This window comes from Notothenia rossii (genome assembly GCF_949606895.1).
Source record: "Notothenia rossii genome assembly, chromosome: 1".
In the NCBI taxonomy this organism is placed as follows: domain Eukaryota; kingdom Metazoa; phylum Chordata; class Actinopteri; order Perciformes; family Nototheniidae; genus Notothenia; species Notothenia rossii.
The window spans coordinates 76,705,281-76,728,450 of record NC_136912.1 but is presented as its reverse complement, the minus strand read 5'-3'; the positions used below and the strand labels follow the sequence as shown (position 1 = coordinate 76,728,450).

The 23,170-nt window shown below is 39.4% G+C and overlaps 1 protein-coding gene across 1 annotated transcript in view; it reads right to left on the bottom strand.

Moving 5' to 3' along the window:
• raver2 (ribonucleoprotein, PTB-binding 2) overlaps positions 1 to 23,170 on the bottom strand; it is a 78,510-nt gene that overhangs the window by 19,882 nt on the left and 35,458 nt on the right. The window contains exons 3-6 of the mRNA XM_079671296.1: positions 17,668 to 17,975; positions 16,988 to 17,152; positions 6,471 to 6,662; positions 2,636 to 2,756 (exon numbers count right to left, since the gene is read on the bottom strand). Of these exons, the coding sequence (XP_079527422.1) occupies positions 2,636 to 2,756; positions 6,471 to 6,662; positions 16,988 to 17,152; positions 17,668 to 17,975 (786 nt within the window). The remainder of the gene's footprint in view (positions 1 to 2,635; positions 2,757 to 6,470; positions 6,663 to 16,987; positions 17,153 to 17,667; positions 17,976 to 23,170) is intronic.

Sequence of the window (23,170 nt, the reverse complement as noted above, 5' to 3'; positions counted from 1 at the left end):
CACACACACACACACACACACACACACACACACACACACACACACACACACACACACACACACACACACACACACACACACACACACACACACACACACACGCGATTTCCTTTTCTGAAGACCTCCTCATGAAAAATGTAAGCATCAATGCTAATTGTAGCTTCTTCCAGACTAGTTGGAGAAAGTTTAACATTTAATCAAGGCCCTATTTTAGACTTTAATTGTGCGTGCTCTTTTTTAAGAGAGCCTTCCCCATCTTCTCCCCTTCCTGTTCCCATTTGTTCCACTAATGTCACACGATTTCATTTTAATACCTGATTAGTCATTCATCAAATAATGAAGCCGGCGCAGAGGTGATTACCGTATATGAGAAGGCCTAACACAGGGTCACACTTTTAGTGTGGGACTCTGAATATTATCTAAGATGCAAAGAGACTACTCAGAGCAGTGATTTGCTTTAAAATGTAAAAGTTGTCAATCAGCGTACATGCTTATTTGATTAAGTATCAGGTTAAATTAAAGGTTTGAGTTGCACCATAAGGGAGTGTGTCTAGCTCAGGGGTGGGGAACCTTTTTCCTCTCAAGGGCCATTTCAATTTTTTCAACATCCTCCGAGGGCCGTACAAATTATTTACCGCTGCTTAAAAATACTAAAATCACAGCCCATTCATTTGGCCTTTCTTTCATGCTGTGCAAAGAAAAAGCAACCTCTTAATCCAGATATCTTGCCATGACTCGCGTATGCGTGCACGGTTGTGGCATGACCACCAAAACAGAAATATGGACACAAGATGTGTGCAATTTAGTTTCCTATCCATGTGAACATGATTTAAAGTAGGGGGGGGGGACCTAACCTCCTCTAGGGGGGTATGGGGGCATGCTCCCCCGGGAAGATTTTTTTTTAAATGTTGAAGTTAAAAGCATCAATCTGGTGCACTTTGAGAGCAACATTAAGAGATCTATGGATACATCTCTCAACATCCATATGAAACAGAACTGTAAGGAGATTTATTTTTCTTTATGGATATTTTACAAATCACTCCCATTTCAAACTGTATACTTGTTTATTAATAACATCTTTTTTTAACTGTCATAAAGTATTTTATACCCGTTTACTTTGGTCTCTTATTTTTGTATAACTATAATGATCATATAAAGATGTGCCTTTACCTCAATGGTTGTAGAAAAAGCTTCTTATATTCGTTAGCATAGCTAGCTAACCAGATGCTAATAACAACAAAGTTATTGACTGTATGATCAGTGTGACAGATGGACAGATCGCCACTGGGCTCACAACTAAAGACACAGCCACGCAAAAACTGCGGCATGTGGCATGCTCCGTATCTGAAGTGCCGGAGCCGTGCTCTCCGACAGAACTGCACCCCTGTCAGACGAGACCATGGACGAGACATATACCACGTGATGACACGTTAGGCTCGTGTTGTGTTCAAGGACCCTGATCTTGGCCAGGAAAAACAGGCTCTCGCTTGTTTAATTCTTTTGTGGTCTAGATTTCTTTTTTGCGTGTATTTATAAATTACCTCGAGGGCCGTATCAAATTGTCTCGCGGGCCGTATACGGCCCGGGGGCCGGAGGTTCCCCACCCCTGGTCTAGCTGTAGGATCAGACTTCCACAGCATACATGATTTCATAGCCTCTTCATCATTTTCTACCTTGTAAAGTAATTTACTATACCATTTGGCAGCCAAGTTTTCAATCTTCCAGGCTCAAATTTAGCATGGAGGTCAAGTGAATGGTTGTGAAGGTGCGTGGCACTTAGAGTTCTTACAACAAAAAGGCATAGAACTTGAAAACAAATTCACATACTATGGCCAAATTCATTTTTCGGAGGCATTGTTGCACTCAGCAGAGAGTTTTCATTTCATTGTTGTGATTTTACGCTGCTTACTACACACAAGCCAATGTTATTCTGATTATATATTTTTGAAACATCAAATTGCTGAGGTCATTGCTTTAGTGTTAATATAGACCTGCGTTTTATCATCATTTTCTGAGTTTGTTGAGTCTTGCAGGAACATGATGCAGAATGACCCTCAACTTCAACCTTTTTATTGCATTATTTTCTTACATTCACACAGCTCTCATTCCATTGTACAGTTTATTGTAGTTTTAGTCCACTGCTATCTATTCAGCTCTTCATAAAGTATGTCAGGGCCAGCTAGCACAAGGTTACTGCGCACTAATAGCCCAAGGTGTTGAACATAAAACGACATTGTCTGATGAAGGTCATTATGTTTAATTCAGTGGGCTAAAAGAAACTATGAAAACAAAAATAGCCACATTATAAATTCAGGCTTTGTAAAAATAATGTATGTACATCAGAAAGTATTGGGTATTCGTCATCAGACCTATATCTAGGCAAACCTGACACAACAGATGGTTTGTTAAAGAGAATCGGACAAGCTGTCATTCGAGTGTTTGAAAAAGTACAGACAATGTAAAAAAAATACTTGGCAGGTGATAGGATAAACCGTCTGTCTATCACTGTCAATCACATTCTAACTAACACACACCTTAATCATACCCGCAACTTCCTCAATCCTGAGATTATGGATTGTTGTGTGATATCATCATAATTGCTAGAATCAAACCGTTGTGCACAGTTATCACATACCTCCTCTTTTCCCGGTGTGGTACGGCCTCATGAGGATCTGCAGGGCAGCGGGGTTCGTCATGCTGGTCAACAGCTGAGCTATGTTGGGTTCTGGTAGCAGACCTTTCCTGTTACTCAGAATCTGGAAAACAAAACAAAATACACACATAAGAGAAAAAGAAGACTGCGTGGTGAACAGTACGTTTGGATCTTATTATTAGGAGTCCCTTATGGCTGTAGTAATCATTACACTAGTTTACATCAGCAGGATATGTCTGTGATGTTAGCAGAGGGGAAACAATCTGGGAGACAAAAATAAAGGAGACAGAGCTGTGTGGGAAACAGCATGGGGGGGGGGGGGGAAGAGACGGGAAACAACAAGGTGTGGTAAACAAAGCAGAAGAAGAATAATTGAGAGTAAACAAGTAAAGGCCACATTTCAAATACTAATTTATTATTTCTCTGCCAATTCGATATGTCTACATCCTGTTCAGAAAACACTTTTTTCCTGTAAGCGTGGCAATCTACCACAATCTTGCTGAGGTGTGAAAACAGAAATCACAATCAAGACAATAATATAACTTCCGTTCAGTGTACAGTGTGCAGAACTATCAGTACTAATGGTTTTTGGTAATCTTGCTAACGAGGGGAAAGGCAACCCCCTCCTTACATTGCTTAATGGTTGTAGTCTTGTTGCGAGTACTTTTAAATGTTAAGTTACAGTCTTTAATTAACATCTGTTTAAAGATGATTCTTGTGCATTTGTCATTTTTATAGGATAGCTGCTAGGACAGAGACAGACAGCGAGTGAAACTAGTGGTGGGAGGTCTATAATGTCAAGGAGGTTAAAATGTACCCTAAGTATGTTAGAAAGGTGTCTGTACTAGAGCAACTTGTTTTGAGTTGCTTGGACCTTAGTGACTTACTTTGTTATTGAATGTGCATCACATGTTGTTGTAGCTAAATGAGTGTTTTTAAATGACATTTTATAATATGTTTCTTAATGCTCTTAATGTCTTTCATTTTTGTAAAGCACTTTGAATTGCCTTGTGTTGAAAGGTGCTATATAAATAAACTTGCCTTGCCTTAGCTAGCTCCATCGTGTTTTCCCTGTTGATAATATAGCTTACACTTCATTTGAAATGACCTGCATTTCCAGGAACTGAAAGGACCTCAGCATTTAATCGAAATAAATACTGTAAGGCGCGTCCCCAAATAAATGAAATCACTCATTATTACGCTGCAAAATGTAATTCAACAGACTCAAATGAAATCCTATTGGATTAGACTGCATCAAATTGAATGTAGCAGCCCTTCTAGATCCTCTTCAGCCCTGATAGTGCGGTGGCAGAACTCGCTGTCTGGCCCAAAGACACGGCTATTTAAAACAACATTAGCAGGATGGTGATATTTCCTCCTCGTCTGCCCTCGAGCTACAGCAAGACTTCAGCTCAAGTCAACCTTGTTTCCTCCCTGTCACATCCTGAAGAGAGAGCATTACTGACGGGGACGGAGCGGGTCTGACTCACTGGCAGCAATTGGGGAAGAGACTAGTGCAAACATACAGTATGTGTATTTGTGCGTTACAGCAGAGACATTGGCGTGTGTGTGTGCGTCGAACAAGGCCAGTCGTAGCTGACAGCGTCTTTCAAAGGAAGATAGAGAGAGGAGGGAGAGTAGGAGCACTCTCCCATTTCTTTTTTCTTTCCTGGAGAAAATGTCAGCGTGCATCAGTCTGTTTAGCTGCTGGCACAAAACCCAGCCAAACACCCACCCACACACACACACACCCTCACACACATACACAAGCCAGGGAGGTATGGGAGCCGCGAAGAAGAAAAGGCGAGAAATGTTGCGTAAGGAGAGGGATGGAGGGAGAAGAAAGAGGAGGGAGGAGAAGGCCATCTGGTCCTCAGCATTCACATTGACTGAGTGGGAAATCGCCTCAGAGGAGAACTGTAGCCAGGAGTAGGTCTTGATCTCTTTCTGGAGGTCTGATGTTTCCTTTACCAGCTGCTCACATTCGCTGCAATAATCCTATCAGGAGCCTGAGGGTACGAATGTAACCTTGCAGTCCTCCCAAACCTATTCTGTCTCTCTTTCTCTTCCTTCCCTTTTCTGGTCCCTTTCTTAACCAATCCCTTCGTCTCTGAATGTTTCTTTCCCTCTTCAAATCAGCCTTGTTTTCCTCTGCTTATACAATATTTCATTATTATCTTTGTTGCCATCGCACTCTGTGAGCGCTACCTTCTCTGCTTTTCAACCTGTCATTTTCAACACATTCATCTCAAGGGCACAACCTATTTAAGCGTCGACTTATAATTCTTGCTCTGCAACAGTCGGGGATAAAATCACAGAGAATACTGCAGGATGATAAAAAGAAAGAAAAAGAAATATGTTGTGGTAGTGAAGCAATTTGAGATTAAGAATGAATACATTTTTGCACACTAGTTCGAACCACTGTGTCAAATGTATCGTCAGCAGTTTGGGACTTTTAAAGCAACAAATGATGACTTGTAAATGGTAGCCCTCTATAGGTTGAATAAGTGTAATATTACATGTTATCCCCACATGAGAGTAAAGCAGCAAGCTGTACTGGCCCTATACAGTATGTAACCCATAATAAAACATAAAGCTGGATTTCATGTGAAAAGGTAATTAGTGCGAAACCTGACCAAATTACCTTTAGATGGTGAATGAGTGCCATTATTCATTTTGATCATGATATTTTACAGGACTCCATGTAAAGATGAAAGCAAATAGGAAAATGGATCGTAATGATATCATAATGCATTTACTGATAAAACACAGTGACAACAAGACCCTGCTTTCACAATGTTTTTACATCTTTTACCCTCAAGAATATTTAATCTAAATATTTGTTTTAATCATTTTTTTATATTGAGTTTATGCAAATTACTTGGCGAACAGTTTTTTATATCATGTACCACCTACCAAGACATCTAGCATTTACCATTTATCACACTCATCTTCTATTGATTTTGATTGCAAAACGGTGAAATGTTTGCTTTAATCAACATTCTGTACCTGTAAGTGCACAGCTCCAGTTAAATCCATGTACTCATAACACCTACAGATCATTTTCCAGAACTGATCACTTGTATTTACATCCTGTGCAATTTTGCTGCATTTATTTCAATGACTGTGTGTTTGAGTGTCAAACTGTGCCGAGACTTGTTGTATTTTAGGCAGCAGGAGACGGTGGAAGAGCCCAATCAGTCTATAGAACTATAATTATCACGTCAGTGCCTCTCTGCTGCCACAGAACAGCGTAGGAGGGATACAAAATATACAAAAATGATTTCAGCCAGACCTTACATGTGTACCAGAGGTTTAACAGATAAGTCAGCTAGTCAGCTTGTAGTCAGCTAATGTGCTTTTACTTCAGGCGAACAATATCTCCAGCTCACACAAGCCTGCGTGGTTCTGTCCAATCTGATCCTGGCTCATCTGTAAACGCCCTCTAAGAGCTAAGAGGGTCTTTTCCTTTAATGGCTGTTATTTGGTGAAAAGAATATGATATCTCAATTAGTCAACTACTTTTTGCGACTGGTTAATGACCACTACAAAAATGTGTCCTTATGGATACTGTATATCTTATATTTGTAAATCCGAACTCAGCATGTCTTCTTATTTCCATCAATCAATCTAAGGCTAGTAAAAAGTGAATTACTAGGAACTTTAAAAAAAGTGAAGAGATATTTTGTCTGCTCATGTGTTTATATGCCTGAAAAATCCAATGTTTTGGTGATATAGAGTGTTGAGGGAAATGTTTCTGTGGAGGAAATCAATGTTTTCCAAAATAAAATAAAAAGCTCAGTGCATCAATACTCACCATACCCTGGGCGGCAATGAGTGCAGCGAGGGTGCTTCTCCCTGTGGTGCCAGGGCTGCAGAGGGACAGCCGGACCTCCTGTCCTCCCACCAGAGTTCGGTCCATCTCTATCAGCACGGCCTCCGCCTGCTCCGCGCTCTCGTACTCCACCACACCGAAGCCTCGGACGGGGCTGCCCTCATCCTGAGCGAGCTGCAAGATATACAAAACATTGTACTAGATCAGGCCTGGGGGGGGGGGGGGGAGTTTTCCAAATTCAGAAATCTTAGCTCATTATAATAATTTAGTATTTACTCAACCTCTCACACTCACAAAAAACACATAGTATACACACAATATGCTGTAGTAATTATCTGCTTTGGGGCAAGTTCCCTTATTGATTTTTTTTAATTAACCAATAAGATTATTAATACTTATGCAGCAACTATGAAACAAAAAAACTTTAATTAAACCTACAGTAGACTGCTTTTTTTAACCACTGTGAAATCTGCAGTGTGATTGTTTTCATTAGTTTTACCAATATGTTTCCTCTCCTCTGACTTATGGGTTTTAATAAGCCAACCATCTCTGTGATATCTTGTCTGCTTTGCTTTTACTGACCTCCCATAGGCCAAGAACATGCAAGTGATCTAGGGTAATCTGCACTTGGGTGAATGTAAATGTGTTTATGTGTGCTGTGACAAACTGCCCAATGTGACTGAATAAGCAGGAACAGAACATGGATGAATAAATGATCTGAAGTGCCTCACTGGAGATGTTCATTTTCAGGAACAAGTGAGCCAAATGAAACCTTTCACCACTGTAGATGCATACAGCAATGCCAAGGAATGGTGTCATCTTTGGTGCCAGCATTAAAGAAACAAAAACTGTGCCAAAACACAACATGAACCACTCGAGCCACTGTAAATCTGCCTCTTCTCTAATGGATTTCCTCTTGTATCATGGTTTAATCTTGACAAAAGACTTCACTTCTGATTAACCGACACTAAAACCTCATGTCTACCGCCCATTGTGTCCTTTCAAACTTCATCAGTCATCTGCAAGAATACAAAAAAAGCATTTTTGTTAAGAGCTGTTTTAACAAAGTGAGGGTTTTTCATTATGCAAAATCAAAATGAACTCAGATAACTCTTATAAACTAATGTAAGCTGCATGCTGCTCAAAAGAAGCCCTCCTTTTTCCTGACCAAAAAAGTTAAAATGCCTGGAAACAAGTACATGACCCCATTTAGGGATCGTCAGACTATTAATCCAGAACAATCTCTGCCAGAGTAGGCTATCTCTGCAGCTGAGGTTACCATGGTGATGTAAAAGTGTGTCAGCAGCGTGAGACTGCAAAACAAGCTACAAGTCCATTGTTGCTAGCTCATGCTAAATCACTGTTTAGACATTAGGCGAATATATGATTTACAAAGTTCATACAAACACACCAACAAGGACTTACAAAATGTACACAGTTCAACTGTTTTGTGTGTGTGTGTGTGTGTTATGTGAAGCTTTTGTCACCGTACATGTCTGCTGGGATTGTTAGTTTAAGGCTGGTTCGAGCTGATTTTCTTATTGTGCTCTGGAGACCATTTGTCACAGCGATATTGAATTTATATTAAGTGTGATTGTGTGTGTTTGCACATTTACTGTGTGTGCGAGCAGCTTTCAATTATGTGTGCTTTTAAGTCTGTGTATGTTCCTTTTATGTTTGTCTTTGTGGTAACATATCTTTGTTTATTAAACCCTGGAGTGAGTGAAATACTGGTAGTGCGGAGCAAAGTTCTGGGCTGTAAATACAGTTCAACGGTTTTGTGTGTTTTTGTGTGTGTGTGTGTGTGTGTGTGTGTGTGTGTGCGTGCGTGCGTGCATGCGTGTGTGCGTGTGTGTGTAACTGACAGATAACTGTGTTGTGGTGGGGGGGGAAAAGCTTGTCTCAGCTCCTTTTGTCAAAAAAAGTCAGGAAAGACAAAAAATGCTTGCTTTTCCCAAAATGCTTCAGGGACCACACACTTTATAAGGTTCTATATGTTTGTTAAAGCAGCAAATGATTATAAAACGCTGCTACCCCTGTAATGGCCACATTTTGAGAACAACATGGAAAGTTAATGGGAAAAGTTACCATTGTTGCCTTATGGTTACTTAAGGTCAATAAAACAGATCCCTCAGGGCGCCAAAGAGTGCTGAGCAGTAACATTTCTCCTGAACACGATAGACTTTTCTGTAAAGGAGGTTCAGTCATTTACAGTGTGTGAGGAGCAGCTAAATAATGCAGGCAGGCTAATAGCTAATAGCAAATGGATGATGGTGGATAATGACAAAAGCTAAGCGCTAATGGCTTATGGTCAAAAAAGCACACCACTTGACCCATTGCTGGTAGTGGCCAAACTCTATTAAAAATACTGAACAAATTGATTAATCTTTCAAATTATATATCCACTTTTGAGTCTGTTTAAGCATTTATTTATGTAATACCTATATATGTTTTTTTGTAAATTACCATTGAAGTAAATTATGACTTATGAATTATTCAGAGGATATGTAGATAGGTAACTTGGCCAATCTAATTGTTTTTTTCGCATTAAAATATCATTTTGCTCCCTTAATTTTTATAAGTCTCTTCCCTCACTGTATATTCCATGTGGATAATTTATAAATATAGCATATAACTAGCAATAATACTAGCATATTTTATTATTGCTATTATTGATCAGTATAGATAGTATAAATGTGGCTTTTGTTATGTTGTAGAAGATGTCTTAGATTTACATACATAAATATTACATAATGTCTTACATTGCATGTTTTGACCAACCAAGTCAATAATATTCAATTTATAACCATAGAAAACAGAGAACACCATCAAATATTCACATCTGAGTAACTAGTACCACAGATTTTTAAGTTAAGTAACATTATCATTTACAAAATAGGCCCACTCAAGTTTCAGAGGATTTGTGATTGTATTGGAAGGAAGTTTAATTGCAATCATATCAATGATTTTAATGTAAAAATGGACATGTTACAAATCAGCGGGAAACAAAGCTATTTTTCTACGAATGCTGATGACTCTTACCATCAGCACTCAATCAAGTGGCCCTCCACTCCCCGCCCCCACCCCTCCTCTCATTGGTCTGCAGCTCCCTCCGGTCTGAACAGAGGATGGATGGAGGGAGGAAAATGTATGTATGTGTGGAGGAGTAGGTCGATAGGCTATTATCATCAGCATACATTAAGCAAACTGTATGGAAATAACATGAACCACTCTACCACTTGAGATCGACGGATGGATGGAGGAGGGAGAGAGCGTGGGAGTGAGGAGAAGATGGTGAGGAAAAAAAGGAGTAAATGAGGAAAAAACAAGAGCGATTGATTACGTGACTGACGAGTGAAGAAAGTGGGTAAACTGTGAGTTTTACAGCATCAAACTGGATTGTGTGCAAATGGTATCATCAACATATGTGCATGTGTGAATAATGATGTGAAGACTGAGTGAGGTTCTCTCTCTTTCTCCAACTGCACTCACACTAAATAATATATTCAATCATTACTAAGATCTGCACAAACAATTATGCTAATCATATTTGTACTACAGTATGTACTGTAGCCTTATACAGCTGCCTTTTGTTCTCTCTTTGTGTGTATTTGTATCCTCATACAATTCAAATAAATGCGTTTTTTCAGCTTGTCTTTGTCAGGTCAAAGATAGTAGCTGCTGTGTTGTTATAATAAAACACTTTTTTTTTCAATGGCACTTCTTTAGCATCACAGACATCTTTCACTTTTCTAGTAATGTCTGGCAGTTTTCCTCAAGGTATGATTTATAAAAGAGTAATCGTTGTTAATTTGGTACTTCATCACTTATCTTGTAAATTATCCTTGATGTAAATCTAAAGAAGATTGGCCCAGGGGAAATTCCTGCAAAGTGTAATTAACCTTCATTAGTCTAATTAACAGAATGAAGATTTTAATTTCATTACATTTCCTGTCATGATGCATATCATCTAAACCAGAGTCCTGCACAGGTTTCAGACCTGTAGCCTGTTACCCTTAAAACAATTCATCTGAACCCAACCTGACCCATTTGAAGTCCTGGGACCCCAACCATGATTACAGTGATTACAAAAGATGATGCTTCTTCATATTATCTGATTTAAGCTGCTTTTAAATAGCCAACTGAACTTAACTGTATGCATTTTATAGGGGAGCAGGAGGGTGCAGTGCATGCAGAGTTACATATGCAGGTTGTTGCTGCTGTTGTATTTAATTGTATCATACTCTTTTGACGGTTAAAGAAACATTACTTTGCCATCCTGAATTTTGACAACATAATCACAAAGCTCTGCCAAATGAGTCAAGTCAAAGTGCAGTAGCACTTGAATTATGGCATAATTAAGAGTAGATGACAGACCCATTTTCTCCTTGTACAGTATAATAGCATGTCCCAGAAACATAAACTCCTAAACCCATCGTTTCTGGCGGTTTGCAGTCAGAAAAACCTGAATACTGTAACAAGACATGCAGATTCTTAGTCTCAAATCTTGTTTTATGTTTTTGGAGTTAATGCAGAAGCGAGGTCCATTAAAGAAAACATTTGTAATGATTATAAAACTAAGTAAGGACCAAACTCTAAAATCTAATCTTAGTGAAGATTCAAACAGACACAGAAGTCACGATGGTAGGTCCCACAGTTAAATACCTAAATCAGTCACTTGATTGGTTGGGGCCAACTGTATGTGTTTCTGCATCAAAACACACAGTATTATTATTATTATACTATTATAAGAGATCATTGTCTGAGACACCTTAGTATATTGCAAGTAATATTGGTTTAAAGAAAATACAAGTGAAAAATGCCAACAAGATTTGGATAAATAAAGAATAAAAATACTGCAGGCGGTTTTGCAGGTATTGACTGTTCCAAAGATTAAGAAATATAAAAATATAGATAAACTGTATTTTCCTGAATGCATATATACAGTAAGTCTGTCTGTGCTATCAGTGTGTGTGACAGCTCTTGACCTCAAGTCCCGGTCCACAGCCAAGAGATGCTGACTGAGGCCCCGACAGGGTTACGTGTGAGTGTGAGTGTGAGTGTGAGTGTGAGTGTGAGTGTGTGTGTGTGTGTGTGTGTGTGTGTGTGTGTGTGTGTGTGCCTGAGTGAGTGAGTTTAAACTGCTACATCAGCTGTCTGAATCGGGTGATGAGGTCCCTGCAGCCCTGTCACAGCTGTCTGTGAAGTCAGGTACATGACCTGTAAAGATTATGATAAAGAGAACGAGTGAAGCAGAGTACGTGTGTGAACATGGGAGAAACTGAGTGGGAGACCATTATTTAATACAATTATAATTTAGAAGTGGAAGACTCTAGATCAAATAATTAAGAAATAATAAGTATTAAGATTGGGGATCTCACATAAAAACACTTCTAATAAATTGAAATTGAAATACGCCAAATAACAAAGGTTTGTTTAGGGTTTTTCATTATTTGTATGCGGCATAAGAGGTGATTAAACCAAGTTCCACCAAGAGGAACAATAATTGTGTCAAGCATTTCAAGATTGTACTTGAAAATACTTCAATTAGCTGTGAAATGATGAGTGCTAATGATTATGATGAACATTTTTCTTTCGTAATAATTTTTTTTTATTGTTGCTTCAAACAATGCAACCGCAAAATATGGTTTATTACATATACTGGGTTCCCCCAATACAGCAGCTTTGGTTCATTTGCCAACAGTGATACTTGTTGGCTGTTTATCAATCTTTTAAATTCTGTATATCCATCCATTCATTCCTATTTTATGATTTGTTTTTCTCGTTTTTATCATAGTCCTCCTATATAAACATTTATCCAGAATTATCTCTGATTTATCCTCAATTCATGCAAAATATCATGAGGAAAATATTTTTGATTTAGTTGATATCTTTGTCTTTCAGCTAATGTAATGCTTTATGACTGTGCTCGTCAACGTTAACATAAGATATGATCCCAAATTGGAACCTTTTTGGTTGCAGCAGTATAAAACAAACAAGGCATTGCACCTAATTAGAAATTAAAAGAGTAGAAATAAACAATTATAAAAAACAAACATCTCAAAATAGAAATACACCGGTATTAGAGAGTAGAAAATATACAGTTGACCGTGAAGATAACACATCTATAAACTATCTGACAAATAAAACACTATTGAAGGGCCAATGTTCAGTTAACACAATAAAGCAGTATATTATTAACCCCTGAGACTGTTTTTCAGGTCTCAGGCTCAAAAATGACATTCCCCGAACAAATGACCATAACTTCCCTTCTAAAAGGGGTAAATTAATAATCTTTTTTCTCAAAGCAATGATAAACCTGTGAGTTGGATGTAGAAGTGTCAGAATCAATATAGATGTTTTTATTTTAAAGTAAATTCAGATTGAACATAGTAAAGAAATGTAAATTATAGTGTCCTTCCAAAACAATAAATTACTTATAGTGAAAACCACCCTTGAATGAAGGGATAGTAGACTAAAAGCTTTAGGAATCCAAACTATAACATATAATAAGTATACCCTGTATCAAGATTGATGCAACACAAGTGAAGTTTAACCTTTTTAGAGAGATTTAGAAAAAAATAAAACACTTCTGGGTTCATTTGGGTGGATTTGACCTATCTCTGGCCCCCCTCGTTCGATTTTGATGATTGACACCTCTTTTTAACCGCTAGAGCCAACAGAATCGAGGGGAAGTTCCTAAAATCCATCTAAACATTACCCATTGGTGAATGAGTGCTGCGCAGCCAGAATGCTCCGGAACCGGAAGCTGCCATACACTCTGGTGGCTACCATTAGCAGATAATATAAAATCTCCGATTTTTACATAAAAATGGAATTATGGATTATCAAAACGTTTTCAAAGTGACAGACACATTGGATTAACCTATGGGTTAACCTTCAGCCGCATTTTTATCATTTTAATGCCATTGAACACGACTTTTGATCAGAATAACAGCTAAGGTGAGACGATCTCCCGTGAATGCTCCGTAAAGCTACGTGTTGTGATGTCTGTGTTTGATTCCCCTGTCGCAAGTTCTGATCGCTCAGTGATGATACTAATACCAATATAATCCGTGTAATCTCAGCTTTAATCTGATATCTTGTATGTGCAGTTACGATAAGTAATGAGGGTATTCTTACCTTGAGTTCTGTGCTAAGTGCGTTAGCATTTTTTTGCTCAGGTGTAATTTAGGCGCTTCTTATGAGACTTGTGCTTTGTTTTGGTAAAAAAATGTCATATTGTCAGTTAGCTGAGTTTCTTCCCGTTAATCTGGTATAACACATTAATAGGGTTTTCAATATTAACAAGCGCTGAGACAAAGTTTCGTGAAAAAAAAAAAACCTGAACCCCCCTACTCCACCGGGGGCTCTTCGGCTTAACAGGTTAACATATCACCAGTAGCTGGACATGATGGCTGTTCTACATTCTGTTGCTTATTGTAATTTTTTCTTCCCAAACAAAGCATCTCATGGTACTGCTTTAACTCCTGGATCAGCTTTAAGAACAGCAATTTAAAAAACTTTGATTCATTTGAGATTGCATAGTCAGAATTGCATACTGTCCTCAATTAAATAAAAAATACTTATGGCACCTACACACGGCGGCGTGCGTTGAAGCTTCAACGCTTCTGCCCATTCACTTTGAATGAGGTGACGTCACGCTTTGCCGAACTGTATTGTGGGAGCAAAGCATAGAGCAATGTTCTACTTTTGAAGCTTCGACGGAAGCGTCAGCCAATTCGGATCATATGCCAGTACAAGCTCTAGCCAATCAAACCGCCGCTTGTGTGTCCGGGGCGGGAGATTCATGTGATTGGTTGTTGGTTCGAGCGTCAGACATGCCCGCCGGCAAGCTTCAAGGCACGCCGCCATGTGTAGGGGCCATTACAGGAGCAAAATAAACATTTTAGCACTATTTAAACCCCTGTTTGGAGGGATGTCATCTGAAGCATGGGCACTTTATAGCACAAGACAAGAGTAACTGTCTGCTTACTCTGCCATTAAATGAGCGGACGTATTGTTTCATAAACCTGTCTTCATCCGTACTCCGTAGGTAACATCAATCTATCCTCAATAACTTTGTTAAGACATCTTGTACATCCTTTAACACAGATTTATGGAAGCACTGAGAGGCATGTGAGTGGTAATATATGTTCTAAATTTAATCCAAAATATTTTATCTCCTGTGTTTATGACTGAAGAGGAGATGAGGAGCCAAAAAATGCCAGCGTTGATTTGCTAAGCAACCTTTATTTTCAACTGTGGTAAACAAAAAAAAGCATTTGTGTATTCTTCCAGGTTTCTTTAAGTTTCTCCATGCAGTTTAAACACATGGTACATATTGCATTCTATCAAGTTCTGTTAAATAGCTGTCACATCTTTAAAACCTATGGCTCACCTGATTTAAGTCTGATTTTAATACATAGCGTGCATTGCCACTTCTTGTGGCCAAGATAGTTATAACAACAGCAATCCCCTATTTGTCAAAAGAATCTGAAAACAATCATTCACTAGCCAAACCTTATTACTACAAAATAAAAAACGTATTCTCCAATCTGATTCATTTTTTTTTTTAAAGAAAATAAAGGAATTTAGAAAGATTATTCAAGCATCACTTTTTGCAACCTGTTCTTAAGTCATTAACACATAAGGGAAAACAAATTAGGTCTGACTAAAAAAATGGATAATCAGAACAGTTTCCAAGTTGCCTTCTAGTTGCACAAACATTAGTCTATGACTGACACATTTGGTCCTTTTTGTCTCCCAGTTAATATGAGTTTGAGCTTTTATGATTACATATGAAAAATATGCCAAACCAACTTGCCCCGGTGACTGACAGTCTACCTCTCTTAACATTTCACTTCAGCTGTCCGTCTGCCTCCGTCCCCTTGCCTGACACTGTCAGCGCTCACCTCCATCACTCCAACCTCTTTCTAATAGACCTGGCAATCTCAGCACCGTCCCCCCTCCTTTCCATCCGTCCTTACTGTCTCCATCCTGCCGTCCTTCCCTCTAATATAGTTGACCTAACCTTCTCCTCCCTCTACCTTTCCTGGATGACTTAAGCCAAATTGCCGCTTGGAGGGCCCTTTTGTGGGTAACAGAATTATAGTGCTCAGGGCCAAGGCCACAAGTTAAGTGCACTCTGCACCAAGGAAAGGTAACAAGAGGACTGAGCTTTACATATGTGAACAGAGGAGGAAGAAGGTTTATGTAAGACAGACTGCAGCTCACGGCAGTAAGATGAAGCTTTGATTTACAACAAGGACAGCAAACATCATATATTTAATAGGTTTGCATGTCAACAATTCATTGGATGTTGCGATTACATGATCAGCACCTTTGGGAGGAATGCCCAAATAGATCAATTATTATGATCCAAAATGGTCAGACTACACTAACAATAGCTAGGTGTGCCCCATTAAGCACAGCTGGAGTTACGCTTTTCACTCAATGCTTGTGTTTTCTTGCACTGAATTCAAGTGTATCCTCATTTAGTATTACACCTGATATCTGACAAACTTGGACATACTGTGCTTCAATTGAATGCACAGTATGTCAAAATATTTTATATGGCTTTGCAATACTCTCCCACAGAGGCGGGTTAGTAAAATAAACGTTTACCATTTTTGTTTTCATTTCCCTGTATATGTTGTTTCTACTTCCTTTTCATTGGTTTACAGTGTTTCAAGAGCTTTGTGCCTGAAGTATTTCTAGTGCATAGATGCAGTGCAGTCACACACACAAGCACATACTGTACTGTACATGAAACACGCTGAACCATAGGTCAAAGCCTGCTGGCACTGCAACAGTGAAACAACATGAGCTAAACACCCACAAAGCATCATGGGAGCAGGACGATGTGGGTGTATTGATTTCTGTGTGGGAGAGGGGCAGAGGGGTGGAGCTAAAACTGGAAATGCAGCGATGAGTGATACACATTGAGTAATGTCTAAATGGTAATGTGGGAGTGGATGTGATGGGGCAGGGTGGTGTATAACAGCAGCCACACCTCACCATGGAAACAGTTGCCTGGTGATAATGCGAGAATGGCCAATAGTGATGCTGCTCCCTGGATCAGCACCTCCCACCTGGAAGTGTTCAATTGATAAACATGTTCGGGGTAGGAGGTAACAATTTCAATGTGAGAGCGTTAGCCATTTTACTGTGATTCTCGTTGGAGCTTGTGTGATAGATTCAAGGAAAAAATATTTTCTTTTAGAGCTTCTGCTCAGAAAATAAAAAGCAGAATATGGCAACCTTTATCTCAAATCTTAGTTTCACAGCGGATGCACGCTAAATGAGCCATACTCTCTTGGATAAATCATTTTGCAGATGTGTTTTGCGCATACAAGTTATTGTGAATCTGTATAATTTTTATTTTACATGAATTTCTTAGAATAAATTACTATCTGGACAATGTAAATGTGTAATTGAAAGAGCTACAGAATCTAAATGTGTTGATCTATCACACTCAAAGAAGTACAGACACTCACTTGACAGAAGACAGGTTTGTATGTTTTTGAGAAGAGCTGGGTGAGTTCCTCAGAGTCACACAGGTCCAGCGGCAGCCGGTTGATACACAGACACCTGGAGTGGAGGTTCTCCTCTTGGCCCAGCTGGTTGACGTCCATCCACTGCACCATCAATGAGCGATCCTCCTGCGCCATCAGAGAGCAGCATTACATTTTGCTAAGACCCTAAAGTACCTTCACACTTCCACACTGTACTCATTGTAAATTCGGCATCCATTGTAACAAATATTAATTAATATTTTGGTACTTTTTTGTATACTGCCATCCTCTCTTCCTTTACAGAGCTGATATAAAGGTTGTCAGCCCTTAAGATGAAAACTTCCATCTAGAATGTTTTTTTTACTTTCCTGATCACACAAGCAAGGTCATTCTTCATTAACGATACAATTAATTGCTCTTATTTATGAATATAGAGATGTTTTTTGATCAGCATTTCTCGACACAGACCATTTTTGAGTTCAACTTTCATGAAGTTATCATTTCGATAATAAGGTAAGGTTAAAAAGATAAACATAGGCTAAAATGTAATCAATCAAAGTACAATTTTCGATGATTTGACACAGCAAACTGAAATTCCTATATAAAAAATAACAACAACATCAAACATGAAGTGCTTATTTTAACAACCAACTTTAACGTACTATCGGTCGGCCCAGCAGCTCCGAGCGGGCCCGTGAAGCGGAATCCTTCTTCATGTATTCAACAAACCCATATCCTTTGGAGTGGCCCGTCAGCAGGCTGTACACCAGGAAGGAGCGCTCAATGTTCCCATAGGCGCGCACCATCTCCTCCAGCTGCTGGGCGGTGAAGGTGTGGGGCAGGTTGGTGAGGCAGAGCATGGAGTCGGTGGGCTGCAGCGTGACATTGATCAGACGCCCCCGGACAGTGCTGTGGTGGAGGGAGCGGATGGCATCCTGAGCCTGGCCCCCGTTCAGCAAAGTCACAAAGGCTGGAGGAGGGGACATTATGGAGACAGGGACAAGGCGAAAAGACAGACAAAGACCAGGATGCACACATAGAATGACATACACAGACATATGTGGACAGGGACGTGTGAGAAACAAGCACAACATAAACATACATTTAAAGCAGACATTCAGAAACAGGCAGAAAGCAGTTTGTGGAGATCGCAGAACACACAGTCAAAAGACATGCAAAAAACAAGTCACATCAAAAGCAAAGAAAATGAATGACAGGCCGAAAGTGGCAAAGTGACAGAAAAAATAAGGGATAAAAGGCACAAACGAACAAAGTCACAGACAGTCATAATGACAGACAGACAGACAGATACACAGAGAGAAAGACAACACATTAGCTTGAAAGCCAATAGGGAGCCACTATGCAGGGGGAATGCACTGTGACACACACATATACACAAACTAATCATTTAAAAAAGTGTGTCAGAGAAAAAATATTATTTATGAATGCTTAAATACTATTGGAAATGTCCATGCATTGCAAATAAAAAACTACTCCTCAGAGGATCCCTCAAATGAATGCGAGTATCATGTTTTTTTTTCTTTTTATCCTTCCAGATATTGCTCCCTTCCCTGAAATTGAAATTGTCAGCTGTCTGGCCGTCAGTAGTTTCAGTGTTTCGTTTTTTTCTGCCATTAAAACGAGAAAAGCCTACTGTGTCTACTGTGTAGAGAAGAGGTCTTTCATATTTTATGTCATGTCTTTCCCGATAGACTTCCTTTCCTACTACCCATGCATATGGGAGGAACAGTGTGACTGTAAAGAACACTAATAGCCTCGAGTGAATATAGCCTTAAACAGCCTCATATGAAAACAGCCACTGCCAGATGAATGGGGTGTGAAAAGAGGTGGTAATAAATTGATCTGCAAAGTGTATCCAAGAATCCAACGTGGCCACCACAAAACTTAACAACAGGTCAAATCTTACACCTGAATCCTTTGCACTAGGAATTATTACTGAAACCAATGTAACTTAGATTTTCCATCATCTCCTTAATGACGGATCAATTTAACAAAGCCCAAAAGCGGCCTGCAGCATAAATGTTCAATTGCATTATGCAGCGCTCAGCAGGCATGGCTGAAAAAGAGCAGTAAGAAATAACGACAGCAGTGTCCGGGCACCCTAAGGTGTCAAAAGGAGAACTACAATTGTAAACATCTAACTAGGCTAACATAGTAGGTACACACAGAACATGTGCAAGGCCAAAAGAAAAACGCATATCAAATACAAAAATGCAGTTTGAAATTGAGAATCAACCTCTCTGAGTCCAGTGTAACTATGGTGATAGAGATAAGAGGCTTTGTAATGAGCACCTTCTTCTCAGACTTAAACTGAATTGCATCACACCCTTTCACCAATAAGAGATTAAATCAAATGTATTACTGATTCATGGTACTGTAGAGTGGCACACTGTAGATTCTGCCAATATTTAGCTTTTCACATGCAGATAAATATCCCCCTGCCTCAGGACAATGCCCCCCGCCCCCTCTACCTGAGCGAGAACATAACCCAACGTCTCTCAGAGCTCCAACCTCCTCTTCTGTTACTCTAACCCTGAAGTCCTACACTGTTGTTCTTGAGAAAGTGTTTCACCACGCTTCAAGAAACGTTGCATGACTCACCAGAACACCTTGTTTTATTTTAAAGAAATATTATTGGCTATCTCTTCCTCATCAGGTTGGTGCTTTAAGCTGTTTTCAGTCACTTTCAGTCATTTATTCCTTTTAAAGAATGTAGACAAAGGAAACCTTTAAACTGCGACATTTTATCATTTTCAAGTACGCCATTTCTGTGTTCCAATTAATGATGCTTCATGTTGGAAGTGAAAGTTAAGTGTCACTTGTAGCTCTTGCCTTCCATTAGTGGAGATGAGTGATAGAGAGGCCGAATCCAGCAGACAGAGTTACAATTTAGCATTATTCACAAGGCAAAGACAAAAAAGGCTTCATCCTTATCTCCCTATGTTTATGATAAGTGAATAAAATATATTTTTATGGGTGAAAATGTAAACTATGCACACAATTGTCATTACTTATCTGTTTTGATTGATCACTGAAAAGGAACATAGAGTCCTAGCTTAGCTTCTGGAACCATAGTGAGTGTCAATCAGAGTAAAAAAATCAAGGTATGTGTGGCATGTCACATGTAGACGTGTATAGTGTCCTTACTTTAAGGTACGGTAATTATTATATGTACAGCACTTTGGCTCGACCAAAAATCGTTTTAAAAATGTGCTATATAAATAAAACTTGATTTGATTAGACCACAGCCATCATAAACAACAAGGCAGAAAAAACACACCCACCCACACCCACCCACACCACACACACACACACACACACACACACACACACACACACACACACACACACACACACACACACACACACACACACACACACACACACACACACACACACACACACACACACACACACACACACACACACACACACACACACACACACACACACACACACACACACACACAGCGACAAAAGTAAAATCCAAAAATGCCAAGTACGATGTTTGATCCTGAAAGCACGATAAATAGTCAGGCTCCAACAAATCCCTCTGTGATTAATTGTTAAATTATTCATGTAAAAACATTTGCAGCTGGTGTCTCTGCTACTCATCGCAGGGAACAACACAGCCAGGAACCCTCAGAATGATGAGTGATTTTACGTGTCTTAAAAAATTATGCTTCAACCACAGACTATTATTACTCAGTCAAAGCCGGCTACAATTATGTGGCTTCCATTTCAAAACAGCTAGTTCAGAGACTTAACAAGACAAAGAAAACCAATAGAAAAATGACAGTCAGAATTCACTTTTGAATCAATATTGAGTATGTAAGATATAAGATCAGATCTACTTTTTATTGATCCCAAAGTGGGATAGATACATATAAGATACATATTAACGTTGGAAGAAAATGCACATTCCCTTTCTACTCTGGTGCAGGCTGGTAAATCAAAAAATGTGTTCGAAAACAAAACACATGTGGAGCCGAGAGGAAATCTGGAGGTGGCTAAAACACATCTTTAACGCACGATGCCCCAACTGACCTGGACACGAACACCACTTTTAATGTAACATCAAAGCTAAAGTTTAGGTACATGCATGCATCCAATCCTTAAACATAGAGATCGGCAGGGATGCAATGTCTACTTTCTTTTGATTAACAATGTAGAGCTTACAATTACATTTTACACACTGCTCCTCTATATGTGCAGACGACTATGACTCAGATCAGATGTGCGCTGGAGCCTTGGGTGGAAATATTAGCCAAAAACTTGGTTGAAAATAACAACAATTGGGACATCTGCTCAACAGGCGTCTGCGCCGAGCACATCAACGTAGGCAGATCTAATGCAAGGTCAGGGTTGAGCTAACACAAAAAAAACTACACCCATCTCTTTGGATCTTTATCGGCTGGCCTGTACTTGTCCCTCTCTACTGCATCTGTATCTCTTTTGATGTCGGAGTTTTTGAAGCTTTATCCAACTTTTTCGGCTCTAGCTATTGGCTTTACACTCGTCTGCTTTTGGTCTCCCTCACTACTTCTCTCCCAGTTTCTGTATCTCTATTTTCATGTGCCTCTGTCTGTCTTCAGATACCGCCTCCAGCCAAATCAATTACCCCAAACTCCATCACACACACACACACACACACACACACACACACACACACACACACACACACACACACACACACACACACACACACACACACACACACACACACACACACACACACACACACACACACACACACACACACACACACACACACACACACACACACACACACACACACACACACACACACTAAACTGAGAGCCTAATCTAGTTTTAACCCGCTAAGTACGCTACCTTACATTAGGCGGAGATGGAGAGAATACTGTTTGGTATTCTGTAAGCTCTCTCTCTCTTTCTATTGCATCTAATAGACACAGTGCAGCCGTCAGGCGGGGGCTGACGTCAAATCCTGCTCAATACTTTCTCCAACAGTGAAAGGGATAAGTCTAAGATGCTTAAATAGCTTACAAAATAATCTTAATAATTCACAGGCTGGCAATCATTGAGTGGGTTTCCAAGTGAAAACTCACAAAAGCACATACAACTTAATTATGGGTCCCCGCTTCTGAACATGCCGATTATTCAGCATGATCCTGTGATAGGTGTGTAGGGGCACAGGAAAATATAATCTTCAGTTGAAACCTCTCGAAGGAACAATTCTGACGCCACGTTCCCTGATGAAGGACCTAATTAAAATCAGGGGAGCTAGGAACAGCGCGGCGGACCCCTGAAACTCCAGAGGTTGGTCCCTTGGATGTGTGAAAGGTGGTCCTGATTTTTCATCTCGGCCCGAGGCCTAGATGAAAGGCTCAGGTGGAGAGAGGAATCTCACAGAAATAAACATCTCAGTGAGCTAACAGGGGAAAACCCAAGGATCTAAATTCAATCCGCATGCCGTCGCATTTCAGGCTGATAACGTTGTCTTTGAGCACCAGCAAAAGCATGCAATATTATAATTATTATGACTAGAAAAGTTTGTACAATTTAGACGTTTTAAAGAAATTGCCTTAGACCTGGCACACACATTGTGAAAAACTCACAAGTATCACAAAATTATGAATATAGAAAAATAATATATATATACACAATATGGGCAATAATCAATTTCCATACTGCTGAGGAACCTGCTTATACATGAAGCCACTGTGGACACTGTCTCCTTTTAAATAATGCCTTCAATTGTTGCATTTTTTGCTGCCATTTAATAAAATAGTTAAACCCTGGTTCTTACATTTTGTTGGCTAAGGATCAAATGTTAATTAGAATATGTTAGGCAATTCCTGGCCTCTAATAATAAAAACTTGACCTACAGATAATTTCTTTACGTTTTTTTATTTAAAAGCTTCCACCTAAAAAAGCATGTTATTTTACAATAATTATTAAAAAGAGACATTTCCCCAAGAACCAGCATCGAAGTTATCTATTATCTTGTATGATACTTTCATGCCTTACAGACCATCAAGTGAGAAATTTATAATTGTAACCATTTGCCTGATCATTCTTCTGTGCTAAAGGTGAGAAGTTGCTTGAGTGATGATATCGAAGATTTCAATTTGCTCTTAGAGATGAAAGGCAGATACGGGG